Genomic DNA, 13,842 nt, shown 5'->3' on the forward strand with positions numbered 1-13,842 from the left:
GAGGCTGATACTCCAGTGAAATGATTGCCACCTGTCACTAGGGAATGGTGGCTGTTTCTGAGCTCACACTTCTAAAACTACTCCCAAATACTCCTCACCGTGGGAGCAGAGGCCAGGACGTTTCCTGGCTATGTCAGCCCCCTCCTCAGCAATAGAGCAATAATTTATAATTAAAGTTATAATCACAAGTACTCTGTAAGTCATTAGCAGCTGCTTTAGTAAGTGCCTAATTATTACAGGTCCTTGCAGAGCTCAGGAGGGTGATAAGGTGTATTTATCCACCTTCTGCTGCTGTGTTCATAAACATCTAGAAAGCAAAGCTTTCCATTTGCAGCTCACCCATAAAAAGCCATCAATAAATGAAAGCTAAATACTAAATTATTATCACAACAAAGCGCTGCCGTCCTGAAGATGCTGCTGCAGTTTGACAGGCAGGAGGGAAGTTGGACATAATCTCTCTCATAAATAATTTTTTATAAATAGGCTTGAAAAGCTTAAAGCAATGGAGAATTCAGATCAATTTTAGTAAATGTGAACAAAAGGATGGGGAGAATGAAAAGATTTTAAAAGGTTTTCATCCAAGAGCTTAAATAACATTTTTTTTCAACCAAGATGCATCAGTCTGGGACACAAACTGTCCCTGACATTAAATTATTGTTTCTTTTTCCTTTCTTCCCCAAAAAGCAAAACCATTTCAGTTCAACCAAAAAATATTTTCTGTCAGTTCAGAAAATCAAGAAATTAATTATTGCATTCCTGTGTTCCCAATAGCTTACAGACACACTCACCCCCTGAAGGTGAAGGCAGGTGCTTCCTAAGGGAAGCCCTCGTGTGCCAGGAGAAGCAGCAGAAGCCCGTCAGGCAGGCACAGGAGCAGCTTCAGCTTCTGGGGCAGTGTCCCCATCCAGCGGCCACTGCCACCACCGCAGGGCTCTGGGGCGAGTCCCTGCCAGGGTCAGTGCGGGACGCATTAAGGGCAGGTCACAGAGGCCAGCACAAGCAGCCCTTGTCCATCTCACAGTCACACAGATGTTTGGGAGCAGCTCCCTGTCAGCAGGCAGCGCTCACAGGAGGAGGCACAGCAAGGGACTGCCACCACCTGGCCAGGGCACAGCTGCCCAGAGCAGCCTGGGCACGGTGTCCCAGCCACTGCCTCTGCCGCAGGCACACCGAGCAGCCCAGGCAGCTCCACCAACTGCCCCTTCCCGGGGAGGAAGGCAGCCAGCTGGGGCTGCCCTCTCAGTGACTGGCAGGGCTCCAGGGGGGCATTCTCCCATCTCTCCCACAGCCCCTGGCCAGAACGGCCTCTCCAGGAGACACGTGGCAGTGGAGGGGCTGCTCTGGCATCTGCAGCTCAGCTGTTGGCTTCCTTTTTGTGTTTGATTGTTCTTTGGGAGGTCACAGTGGCAGATGTGCCGGGCTGATGGGAGCCGGCTGGGAGAGCCTGTCTGGCCCCAGGGCAGACAAGGGTGAGGCAGGACAAAGCTCCTCTCTATTAAGGATGAACCTTTAATCCTTTTATTCATCCTCCTGCTACCTCTGGCTTTTTCTAACTGCCTCTAAATGAACCTTTTCTTTTCTTTTTTAATTACCAGCTTCTTGTAGGCAGTGGCACTTGGTCAGTCTAAAGCTCACCCAGGACCCTTTCAGTGCAGTTCTAAAGGAAAAGGGCAAAGCCGCTATCATTGTTAGTGCCATAATTTTGCTTTTTGCATCCAAATGAGAAAACAGCTGAGCATAACACAGAAATGAGACCAGGAATGAGGCAGGACTAAAGGAAGGCTTATGCTGCCTTATGCTGCATCCACCTTCATCAAAAAAACCCATACATTTTGGAGGAGACTACAGCGTTAAAGAACAGTTAAGTTTCTTCTCTTACCTTTTTCCAACATTGAAATTACTATTTCTGATTGAGTTTTAAGCTGAAAGAAAACAATCAGGCGTCTGAATTAAATCCGTTTAAGAACAAGGTAGTGTTTTCCACACCCTAAATTGACACAAGGCCTGGCCTAACTGCTGCTGAGGTAACACTGGAGCCAAGGGGAGTCAGAGGGCTCAGTGGGAATTGGACTATACCAGAATAAAACACATCATTGCCCACACAACATAATGGAAAAACAACCAAAAGATAGAAGAAAATTAGGGACAACCAACAAATCAGAGAACAGTGAACCACCATGGTGTCTTCACCAAGCCATTTGCAGCCCAACCACTGCTGGAAAAAAATCCTACACGTGCCATCCACTCAGATTTGTGTTCTGGTTTCATTGGTACCGTGGAGTGAGCACACAGCATTATATCATTTCAAATTAAGAAGGCAAATCAAGCATTATGTATGTACATGTTTTAATTCATTTTAAAAATCGTCTACATTTAAGGATAGATTTCAAGGGTTCCCTTATACTTTTTCTGTTACATTAGATTATACCTGAATAATCTGCATAGTGACTTGAACATTACTGTTTTCTTTTTCTCTTTTTTTTTTGTTTTGTTGTGAAAGTTATCAGTTGCAGGTAGCAATGTAACATCTCAACCACAATCACAATACGTGCAGGATGCCCAGCCAGAAGCATTTCTCAGTTGACTTGCAGTAGCACGGCACTTTATAATTTGTGTATCAATACTGTTTTTCTTTTTTTTTTTTTTTCTAAGTTTACTTCAGATGTGGCTCAAGAAGCAAAAACAAACCTTCTTCACCCAGTCTCAGGTGTGGGGTCAGCTCCACAGCTGTGATCTGCTCCGCTGGAGTTACTGACCTTGAATTTATTACTTTTTTTTCCCAAAGCACACCTCCATTTGCCTCCATGCTTTCCTTAACATGAGTGCAAACTTAGGGATGTGGTTTGAGTCCCATCACCAGAGGGCCCAAATGAGCCCCGTGCAATGGCTCTGTCTCCCAGCCCTGCTTCCTGCATGGACAGGAACGGGGAGGGCTGAATGCTCCAAAGGTGACGCAGGGGGAGGTAACAATCTCTGGGGATGGGGAAAAGGGAAAAAACAAATAAAACAAGAAAGCTAGTTGTGCTCCCAGTGTGAAACTCTGACATGTGAAGCATTTCTGTTCCAGATGATCAGCCCAGCTGCTTGAAGAAGGTATTCAAACCACCTACAGACACTGACTGTCCTTCCAGAGGCTGTGCTAAAGCCAAGCCTTAGCCTGGGTGTCTCCATGAAATGCCCAGGATGAGGTGCTGTGAATACCATCCCTTGCCCCCCAGAAAAAAAGTGCTTTTGCTTTTTCTACCTGATCAGTGCCCGTGTGTCTCGGTGCTGCTCCTAGCCCATGTGTTTGTACTGAGATCTGTCCCGAGGGATCTGCACCTGGCTGGCTGTCAGCTTGTGGTGGATGTGGTAGATGCCCAGGGTGACCACGATCACCAGCCCCAGGATCAGCCCCAGGATCAGGGGCAGCGTTTCCTCCAGCTGCTCCTGCTGGTCCACCGGGCACTTGTGCTCTGCAGGGAAGGAACAGGGAAAGGGGCATGGCTGAGACTGCAGGGCAAGGAACAGGGGAAAGAGGGACAGGGACATGGCTGAGACTGCAGGGCAAGGAACAGGGAAAGAGGGACAGGGACATGGCTGAGACTGCAGGGCAAGGAACAGGGGGAAGAGGGAAAGGGACATGGCTGAGACTGCAGGGCAAGGAACAGGGAAAGAGGGAAAGGGACATGGCTGAGACTGCAGGGCAAGGAACAGGGGAAAGAGGGACAGGGACATGGCTGAGACTGCAGGGCAAGGAACAGGGAAAGAGGGACAGGGACATGGCTGAGACTGCAGGGCAAGGAACAGGGGGAAGAGGGAAAGGGACATGGCTGAGACCGCAGGGCAAGGAACAGGGGAAAGAGGGACAGGGACATGGCTGAGACTGCAGGGCAAGGAACAGGGGAAAGAGGGAAAGGGACATGGCTGAGACTGCAGGGCAAGGAACAGGGAAAGAGGGACAGGGACACGGCTGAGACTGCAGGGCAAGGAGCAGGGGAAAGAGGGACAGGGACATGGCTGAGACCGCAGGGCAAGGAACAGGGGACAGGGGGAAGAGGGATGTGGCTGAGACGCTGCGAACTGTGGCTCCCCAGTCACGGCTCCATGCAGGACAGAGTGGCTGCAGCTGCCTGCAGAGCCCTGGGGAGAAAATCAATTGCCTTGGAGCAAAGTGGAATCACTCACAATGCAGGGAGAGGTACATCTATCAAAGCAGCCCACGCACTGGAAAAACACTGCCATGCCCATTAGCCCAGCCCTCTCTGCCACACATGGATGGCCTTGTTGGGAACAGGGCAGCCAAGGCCTGAGGTTCTCGAGTGCCCCAAGAGCTGCTTTGTTTATCCAGGCAGAGAGTCTGGAGAGGCCTCAGCATCAGGAAGGCTTTAATTGTGCACCAGACTCACCCTGCACATCACCCAGAGATTGCCCCTCTACCTGCAGGCTGGCAGAGTGGAACAGCACCTCTGCCCCTCTCTGTGAGCTCCCCAGGGACACAGAACCAGTCCTGGCGGAGCACGGACATGTGCCTGTGTCAAGCAGCACCCCACCACCCCACACTGCCCACCAAATACAGCAAAGGAGCAGCAGAAGCAACATGAGCCCTGCCAGTGCTTGTCTGTGGCTGATGAGTCTCTGCCACAGCCTAACAAACCACTAGAAAATAGTGATACAATTGGAAAATACTTTTCTGTTGAGCTTGGAAAGGCCACTAGGGTCAGGAACACTGGTAACCCTGGCTTAGCTCCCTTACACTTCCAGAGTCTACTGCAGGCCAGGGGGACAGGACCAGGATGCACATCTTTCCCCACAGGATTGTTGCTTCTCCGTGCTGATGGACAGGCAGGGCCCATGCTGCTGAGATGGGGCTGCCAGGCTAAAAAGGAGAAAAATGCCAGTTCTGGGGAGGGAAAAGGGTACGTGATACAGGAAGGACAATTCTCTGTCTTCATTGTATTAGAAATGTGCTGGAAACAATGACAACTTTAAAGGGGAAAAAAAAGGGAAAATAGAAAAGCTGTGTGTTAGATGAACAAACACAAAGGGCACCACAATTTCCCCCCTTGCTAAAGACTGTCCAGATGGGTTCCCCGGGCAGCTGATCGCAGAGCTCTGCAATAACCACGAAGAGCAAATGCTCCACAAATCTAACAGCATGTGGCAAAGAGCAGGAGAAACCCAGGGCCCGGGCAGGAGGTGACAGCAGGGACCCATCTCCAGCGGTGCTGGCACCTCCAGGAGCTCCACCCCGTCCTGGAGTGCAGCCTCCTGCCAGCAATGGCATCGGGAAACATTTCAAGCTGCAAATGAGGTAAAACAAAAAAAAGCAAAAGTGGAATGTTGTCTAACACACAAGAATGTCCTTTTCAGTTCCAGTTGCTCACTGTTTCACCAGAGGAGTGATTAATCACCAGGACTGTGGCACAGGCGACTCAGCAATTGCTGCAATGCAGGGGTTTTGTTTGTTTGTAGTGAGGAGAACGGGGGGAGAAACCCTGATGGTTACTTAGCTCCCAGAATTGGGTTTCTAGTGCTCTGTGGAATCGTTCCCAGTTTAGGAGGCCAAGGCCTGGGCAGCTCACAGGGACACAAGGCCAGGCTGAGCTGACTGCAGGAAAAGGCCCTCAGGGGCAGTGCTGTGGGGCCCCACTCCCCACAGGTACAGAGCAGCAGCATTCCCATGGAAGGACCCCAGCTCCAGGAGCTCCCGTGCACCCCCCATGGCTGCAGACAGGCTGTGCTGAGCTGCCCATCAGCACCAGAGCACTCTGGCTGGACGCTGGCTCCTGCTGGGGAAGGGGCTTGGCTGGAACCAAGAGACGACGGAAAGGAGCTGCTGGAAGCCCAGCTGAGAGGATTCCCCGAGCTCAAACACACACCAGCTTCTCCTTGCACCTTTCCCCAAACAGCAACGCTCCAGGACAACAGGCTGGATGTGGGGGCTGCAGCCAGTGGAGAAGGCAAAGCTAAAAGCACCAGTGCAGAAAACAGACCCAGCTCTAAAGCCCCCACTTGTAACATTTGAATTCCACCAAATTTTGCCAGGGCACAAAACACGCCAGAGGATGTGGCCAGAGATCCATGGGCCACAGAAAGCCAGGCTGTGTTTAGGGGTCTGTGTCACGACTCAAAAAGGTGTCAGCTCCTGCAAGCAACCAAGGAAGAGAGTTCTTTATCCTGACACTATTTTTAAGAGGATTAAAATAAAATAAAAAAGAAAGCCAACAGGAAGGAGAAGGGAAAAAAAAAAAAAAGCAGCAAGCAAAGCTGTCAGTGTCCAGCAGCACATCCCCAAACCCAGCTGCACGCACTGCACCTCCCTATGCCCCACCCACACCTGCTCCTCACCAGAAACATCCATTTTCTCCTTTTGGAGCAGACCGCCAAAGCCTGGGCTCTTTGGAGACTGCAGGGGGAATGGGGGGATGCAGTATGGAGGCACTGGGAAGTGCAAAGCACAAACACATCTGCAGCAGAAGTGAGGCTCTCTGGGTGCTGACTGCTAGGAGGGTGAATTCTCTATTTTAACATTAATATCATATTAATCCACATAATTTTATGACAAATAAAAATACTTACACACTTATAAAAGGGTACTTTAACATTTATACAGCATTTTTCACCCCAAGAATTCAAAGCAAAGGCACTGAGGTCCACAACACAGCAGGGAGGCAAGGCAGGCAGCAGGTATCATTCCTGCTCCATCAGCACAGGAACAGGCAAAGGGGAACACGAGGATAGAAGGGTTTGGACAAATTTGGATGTTCAACCCCCTCGAGTATGGGTAGGTTGGTGCTTGACAAACAGAGAACCACTGCACTGGGAACAGCAACGATTTCAGATTAATGACCCTGCAGGAAAACAGCCCTTTCTGTCAAATTTCCCCAGTATTTCACTCCAGGTCCCAGGATCTCAGCATTTCCCAGTTCCTGGGGTTACCCTCGGTCCAGGGAAGCAATAAGGAGGGAGCCGGGGCTGTGCTGGGAGCTGTGCTGCACCCCAAACACGGCCGGGTCACCCCCGTGGCAGGGCGGCGCCACCCCCGCTCCCTGCACACAGCACCCACCGCAGAGGGACACAAAGGAGGTGCTGAGGTGCATTCCTCCTCTCCTTTGCGCTGCGCCTCCTCCCAGGCTCACGTACTGCCGCGGTTTCTATGGTGAGCGCTCGCCCGGTTCCAGCAGGGGCTGTGAAACCCCCTAAGAGCCCATTCCCCCTCAGAATGCTCCCGCAGAGCGCGCAGGGCCAGCAGCCCGCAGGAGGCACAGCGCCCTCCGCCCGCACCGGCACCGGCCCAGCAGCGGCACAGGGACCGGCCCCGCTGTGTCCGGCAGGACAAGGGGCTGGCATTTTGAGATGGGAGCTTGTAAGTAAACACTTAAAAAATTAAACAAAGAAGGACCAGGTGCTTTTAAAATAGGGGCTGCATACCTTGGAGCAAAGGACCCTTGAGAAAATGTGGCCCTCAAGTGGGAGGCTGCAGCTCCCTCTGAGCCACACCAGGATCCCAGTCCCTGATTATCAGCTGTTGTATTACTATTTTTCATCATATTGCTTTATATTCGAATTTTTAGATATAAAATCAAAAGAGCTGACACTTTCTCTGGGGTTCTTCCATCAGTTTAAATCTTTTCCCACCCTCTTGATCCAGCTCTCATTTTACTCATCTTCTAAGCTGAAAAATGTACACACATTTTCCCCTATTATAAAAAAATAAATTAGCAAAGTCTGATTGAAAAAGAATTCTGCTGCTTCTCTATTGAAAAATAAAAACTTAAATAAATAAATAAATGTGGACTTGTGAAGGTTGGAAGCAGTATCTCAAAAAAAAAAAAAAAAATACTCTAGCACATGAATTTAAGCATTCAAAAAAACCAAAGACAATGCAATCATTCCCTACAAGCTGTTTAACCTATCCCTGCCAGGACAGTGTCAGGACTAATGAAGAAACCTTTCCCCCATTTCTTTGTGGAAAACGGGGCCCGACCCTCCTGTGTCTTGGTGATTCTTCTGCTCTAGCAGGTCTCTTTCTCTCCTCCAAAATATTTTAAAATGTTCTGTAGCTTGTTCATAATTAATAGGAATTTCACCTAATGGGAAATTAATGAAGCAAAAAGGAGAAGGCTAATTACTGTAATTTGAGATTGGCAGTGGTTTCCAGACCCCACAAAGGATGCTGCTGTGCCATGCGTGTGCCGAGGCTGGAGGGAACGCAGCACTGGGAGAGCAGCAGTGCCCTGGATGGAGCTCCATTGATAAATCACCTCCCAGCCCCTCTGACCACCCCTCCAGGTGCCCTCTGCTGCTCAGCTTCCAGTGGAATTCCACAAAAAGGAGTGTAATTCAATAATGAGAGCAACAACTACAGAAAACCCCATTGAGCCTGACAAAGAGAGAAGCCATGCTGTCCTCCAGAGGAGGAATTCCCTCCATGTGTTTAAAGATTGCTAAAGAAACATCATGTCTTTGTGTGCTGGAAAAAAGAAAAGCCCACCAAGCTACAGCAACAAAAGATAAAACAAAATAGAAACAAATTTGCTGCCTGACAGGAATGAGCATATAATGAAAACAGTAGGTAGGTTCCTCTGGCAGTGAGCCCCAGGTTTGGTTGTTTTAACTGGGAGCTCTAGGACTTCACAGGTTTGGTATCACAGAGACACAGCCTTGCATATTTGAAACATGCTGTTCTCAGCCCCCAAGGTCTGCCCAGCCCAACCCTGAGTGCAGGAACCCTGGATACACAGGGGGAAAAAAGAGGGTAAAGCTACTCCAACAAAAAAAATTACAGCAAACAATCAAGTTCTACTTTTTCCTCCCTGTAAGTCTATGAAAAATGTGGTACTACTTTGATACAAAAACACCCTGCCCACGGATAAAGCCTACTCAGTATTACACTGGCCTTGCTGTGAGTAATTCAGGCAGGCAGAGCTCTGCCAGCACATGCAGCAGCACCAATTTACAACATCGGTGAGAGGATGCGAGTCGTGAGTGCAACGGCTCAGCTCTGCAGTCACTGCTGGGCTTCCATTGTGCTCCAAAACATTTCCCACATGCAAAATAATAAAGCTCCACGGTTTTAATGCTAGGCTTGAATACCACCATTTGCTAACTCATTATTAAAAGAGCTGGCCATTACACGTTTTGTTTGCACCTGGTTACAATAACGGGCTTAACTGATTTTAGCTAAGGCAGCACTGTGAAATGGGGCTGGTCTGCCCTAATCCAGGAATGGCTACACTGCCTCATGCAGCCTGATGGGAAAGCCAAGGGGGAGCACCATGGGTTCCTTGGGATAAAGGGACCTGAGACTGCAGGAACCCTGTCCCATAGCAGCACTGCTGGAGGCTCCAGTGCAAGCCTTCGATACAAAGAGCATGTTGTAACTCAGGTTTTCTTTTCTCCACCATGGATGTTAAGGAACCCCAGAAGCAGAATGGCATCCCGTGTGTTGGGGCTCCAGGAGCCTCACTGAGGTCCCTGTTTCGCTTCCTTCCCCCTCACAATGGGCATTAATCAAACTGGAGCCAGGAACGTGCACCCCCAGCAAACCCTGCCACTGCAGCCCCCAGCTTCCCCAGCGTGCAGCAGCCCTAAGGAGCCCCTGGGGCTGTGCTGAAGCATTTTTGTGCTGCAGAGGAGACACCTCAGCCTTGCAGGGCTCCCCAGGGATGCTGCACTGGGGCTTGCTGGCAATCTGACTCCATGAGTACTTACAGAAGACAACGTACATACAACGATGGCCCATGTTTTGGCAGCGGGGCTGAATTTGTAAGGCCTTTTGGGGGACCACAGAGGCAAGGAATGGGTTGGAGGGAGTGCAGGGAGCACTGGGAACAGGCTGCAGTGAGGGGAAGGTGGCCCTGCAAAAGGTGGGACCCAAATTCCTTCAGTGGATTGCAACATCCCCAAAGGCCGTGGCACCATCAGCACCTCGGGGATGCGGGACGTGCCTCTGCCTGCTCCTTACCTTCACTGAAGACAAAATCCGCGGGGATGTCGAAGGGCTGGAGCCGCACTTCCGACAGCAGGAGCTGCACGGACTTCTGGTGGTCGCTGGAGACGAGGGCGATGGTCTGCTGCGCCTGGCACTCGTAGGAGCGGCCGGCAGGGGTCACCAGGGCCGAGAGCCGGTGCGAGCTGGCCGTGTGCTTCCCGGCTGCCCAGGGACACACACGGGTCAGGCCCGGCCCCGAGGGGGGGAACAGAGGCAACGAACCGAACGGGCGGGACACGGGCGGGGCGCAATGCGGCAGCAGCGCCTGCTGCTCCCGAGGGTCCTCCCGGGGAGCGACCCGGCTTTTGGGGGCCACCCCGCACAGCCAGGGCCGCTCACACACCGGGATGGGCTCCCGCAAGCGGAACGCGGCCCCAGCACACGGAGCTACCCCACAAAGCGCAGAGCTGGCCCTGCTGCCGCCAGCTCCGCTCCGCTCCTGCCACAGCGCCCGGAGTCCCTGCCGCGACATGGTGCCCGCTCACAGACACTCGGGGTGCAGCCCGGGACTGGGGCTGTGCTCCCCACGTTTGGGGAACACCCATTTCTGAGGCTGCACTCGGGCTCTGAATCCAGGTAGGAAGGGGCAGTGCCATTGGGGACCAACAGGCCACAGAGCCCTTCCTGAACACACAACGGGGCCGTTTCACCCAAGTACAAACCAGAGAAAATATGTTCCCATCACACCGAGCTTGTTTTGCAAGCGAAGGCCGGCTGCGGCTGAGCCAGGTGGAATGAGGGGTATCTTCCACCTCCCGCTTTCTGCAGCGCTTTGTTCCCCTCGGCAGCACAAAAAGGCAATCAGGGCTTCACACGGGCAGGGGCTGATGCGGCACGGCCGGCTCCGTGCTCTGGGGACTCAAACAGTGGGAACACAGCCCCAAAACCAGCACGTCTTATGGCAACAACTCTAAACGCCTTATTCGCTGGAGTTGGAAAATTGCGGAGAGAACTATTTGCAAGTGACAATATTTCATTTTCCAATTCAATAGAACACATTTCTGAGCCGAAATGAAATAAAAACAAAAAAACCAAAAGAATGGAAATCCAGTGAGAAAAAAGGAGGCTGCTGGGTGCGGAGGTGTGTGGGGGTATGATACTAATGTCAATCTCAGGTATCTCGGGGAACTGCTCCTTTCCCACGTATTCAACCATCATCAGGATTAACCTCAAAAACAATCTCCCCACGGGAAAGAAGACAAGCTTTTCCAGCCCAGGTGTCTCCCTGACCCACCCCTCGGGCCCTGGGTCCCACAGGACAGCGCAGCAAACGGGCAGAGCTGGGCTCTCCCTCCTCCGCCAACCGCGGTGATTAAAAACAAGGGGAAAAAAAAAACAGCGGAAAAAGAAAATATTAAACATGCGGTTTAAAGCCGGCAGCAGATCCCGGCTTTGTCGGGAGGCTTTGGGGTTTCCTTTTTCCCTAAGCTCCATTGAGGAGCAGCCCGCTGAGCGCTCCCCGCGCCCGCCGGGATCTCCCTGAATCCCCGAGCCCGGGCGCTTACGGCTGACGGCATCCTTGAAGTAGGTGCGCTCGGAGGTGTCGTACGTGAACTGGATCCGGCTGAGCTTCCAGGACGCCTCGGGGCCCCGGGACGTGTTGTGCCCCTCCTGCCGAGACAGACAGGGCGGTGAGGAGCCCGCGGAGCCGCCGCGCCCCCGGCCCGCTCCCGGCGTGCCCGTACCTTCAGGAAGGAGAGTTTGAGGGTGTACGCTTGGTCCAGCCACGAGAGCTCCAGCTCCGACTCGTTCGTGCCGCACTTGCCCTTCATCTCGGCGCCCCGCGACAGCGGGATATCGGCTTGCTCCGTGATCAGCTGCAAAAGGGAGCGGGGCTCAGCGGGGGCGACCCCCGAGTCTCCCCACCCCTGCCCCGGCTGAAAATCCTCGAAGGGAATAAAGGACTTTCCGAAAGTAGCGGCAGCTGTGCGCGTGTGTGTGTGCCCCCTGCCATCCCCGGTCCTGCTGGAGCCCCGAACCCCCGGGCCCCACTCACATCCACATAATTGCTGGCCCACACGTCGTAGGGGACGATGAACTTGGCGGCGAATTCGGCCATGAGACACGTCGTCCGGTTTTCCCGCACCACGAAGATGTCCTTCTCGGGGTTAGGGGAGAGCCCGGAGAGGTTTTCAACTTCTTGCTCGGCGGCCAGGCGAGCCGCGGCGTCTGCGGGCACAGCGGGGCTGAGCGCCGGCAGCCCCGAGTCTCTGCCGCTCACCCCAACACCCCCCGCCGCCCCGAGCCCCCTGGAGCGAGCTGCTCTATCGCGACGCGGCGTTCCTGTCGCGACTGAGCAGGTGGAGGCGATGTGGCAGCCGGCGGCGGTAATGCGAGACCGGTGCCGTGTCAGCGCCAGCGGCTGCCTGGTCGCGACAGGGCTCCGTGTCGCGACTCGCCACCCAGGTACTCACGCAAGATGAAAAGCAGCCCCGGGAGAAGCCCCCCGGCCATTCTCCCTGCTCGGTCCCGGCGTGGCCGCGGCTGCTGCAGCTGCTCCTCCGAAAGGTCCGCTCCGGAGAAAAGAAAAAAAAAAAATTAAAAAGGAGAGGGGAAAAAAGCCGCACACCTCCTTCCTCAGGAGCCGCACCGGCTGCAAAAGCACTCTGCTGCGGAGTGGCGAGGAGGAGGGACGGGGAAAGTGTGTGGGTGTGCGGGAAGGAGGAGGGGAGATGCCGGCGGAGCTGATGGAGCGCCCACGCCGAGGGACGGGGCGTACGCAGCCGGGCGGGGAGGAGGGAGGAAGGGATTCCCCCCCTCCGGCGCCGGGCCCCGCGGAGGGGCTGCCGGGGATCCCCGCGGAGCTCGGGCCGAACGAGGCTGGAGCCGAGCGGGCTCACCCCGAGCGCTGTCCCGGCAGGGCCGGCGCTGGCAGCGAGCCCGGGACCCCTCGCCCCGCGGTCCCTGCCGGAGAGGCCGGCGGGATGGAGGAGGGGACACCTATTCCTGTGCCGGCTGCTCACACAGCGTCACTAATTTCGGTGAAGGCGAGCAGCTGCTCCGCGTGTTCATTTAGGAAGAAACGTGCGGTTATTTTTGTGCGCCAAGGTCGGAAGCAAACGCGCATCCTTCTGTGAGCGGCCATGGGCACACCTGAGCTCTAAGATGTCCCAAACCACAAGGCGCACCGTAACATAAAACCCAACAGCCCGAGAAGGTGCTTTAAAACAGGAACAACACGGCCCGTGCGGGTGTTTTGTGGGCACAGGCAGGAGGCGCGCCTCGGACGTGGGATGGGGGGAACCGAGCCGGGGCACTCAGGGTTTGTCCCTGGCCGGCCCCAAGGCGCGGCACAGCGAGGGAGAGGGGCTGCGGGGCGGGGAGAGAGCTCGGGGGGCTGCCCGCCCCCTGCCCTGCCTGCCGGCTCCGGGCCCTCAGCCCCGAACCAAGGAGCGCCTTCCCTCCCTCGCTGCCAGCCGGGCCAGAGCAGCACCGGCCCCGGCAGTGCGGGCGATCCCAGCCCGGCCGCGCCGCCGCTCTGTACGGGGAACTGCGGCCGGCCCCCGCGCTGCTCCCTTGCCCCGCTGATGCCACGTTGAAATATTTCTGCCCCCTCGCACCGGGACCTTTTTTTTTGAGCTTTAACGCGCTGCCACTCTCGCCCCGGCACCAGGAGCACATCCAAATATTTACGATTTACAGCGACACCAGTCCCAGGAGCAGCGGGGATGAATGGCCCTACACTGACAATGGTTTTTCGGTAAAAAGCCAAAGGGACAGCAGCCATCCGGAGTGATAGCGTTACTGGATTCACTACCAATTCCCATTTCTAGTTCAGGAAAAGGCATCTGGAGGAAACCGTTCAAGACATTGCCATCCAAGGTGAGTTTTGATTGTGGGCAGCTGCCCTTTGCCAGGGCACACAC

General features: G+C 53.9%; 1 protein-coding gene across 1 annotated transcript; it reads right to left on the reverse strand.

Annotated features, from left to right (window-relative positions):
• Positions 1–2,579: 2,579 nt before the first annotated feature.
• Positions 2,580–12,597, reverse strand: LAMP5 (lysosomal associated membrane protein family member 5). The gene is made up of 6 exons (XM_058802439.1): positions 12,391–12,597; positions 11,973–12,145; positions 11,662–11,793; positions 11,482–11,587; positions 9,950–10,138; positions 2,580–3,455 (listed from the first exon to the last, which is right to left on the reverse strand). Exons 1-6 carry the CDS (start codon positions 12,428–12,430, stop codon positions 3,277–3,279), a joined length of 819 nt encoding a protein of 272 aa, XP_058658422.1. The 5' UTR covers positions 12,431–12,597; the 3' UTR covers positions 2,580–3,276.
• Positions 12,598–13,842: the final 1,245 nt, after the last annotated feature.

Source organism: Ammospiza caudacuta, chromosome 3 (genome assembly GCF_027887145.1).
Source record: "Ammospiza caudacuta isolate bAmmCau1 chromosome 3, bAmmCau1.pri, whole genome shotgun sequence".
In the NCBI taxonomy this organism is placed as follows: domain Eukaryota; kingdom Metazoa; phylum Chordata; class Aves; order Passeriformes; family Passerellidae; genus Ammospiza; species Ammospiza caudacuta.

Coding starts and splice junctions, on each gene's coding strand:
- LAMP5 (XM_058802439.1), bottom strand. CDS start 12,430: ATGGCCGGGGGGCTTCTCCCGGGGCTGCTTTTCATCTTGC. Junction 12,146..12,390: donor GGGGCTGCTTTTCATCTTGC/GTGAGTACCTGG, acceptor CTGTGCCCGCAG/ACGCCGCGGCTCGCCTGGCC. Junction 11,588..11,661: donor TCAAACTCTCCTTCCTGAAG/GTACGGGCACGC, acceptor CTGTCTCGGCAG/GAGGGGCACAACACGTCCCG.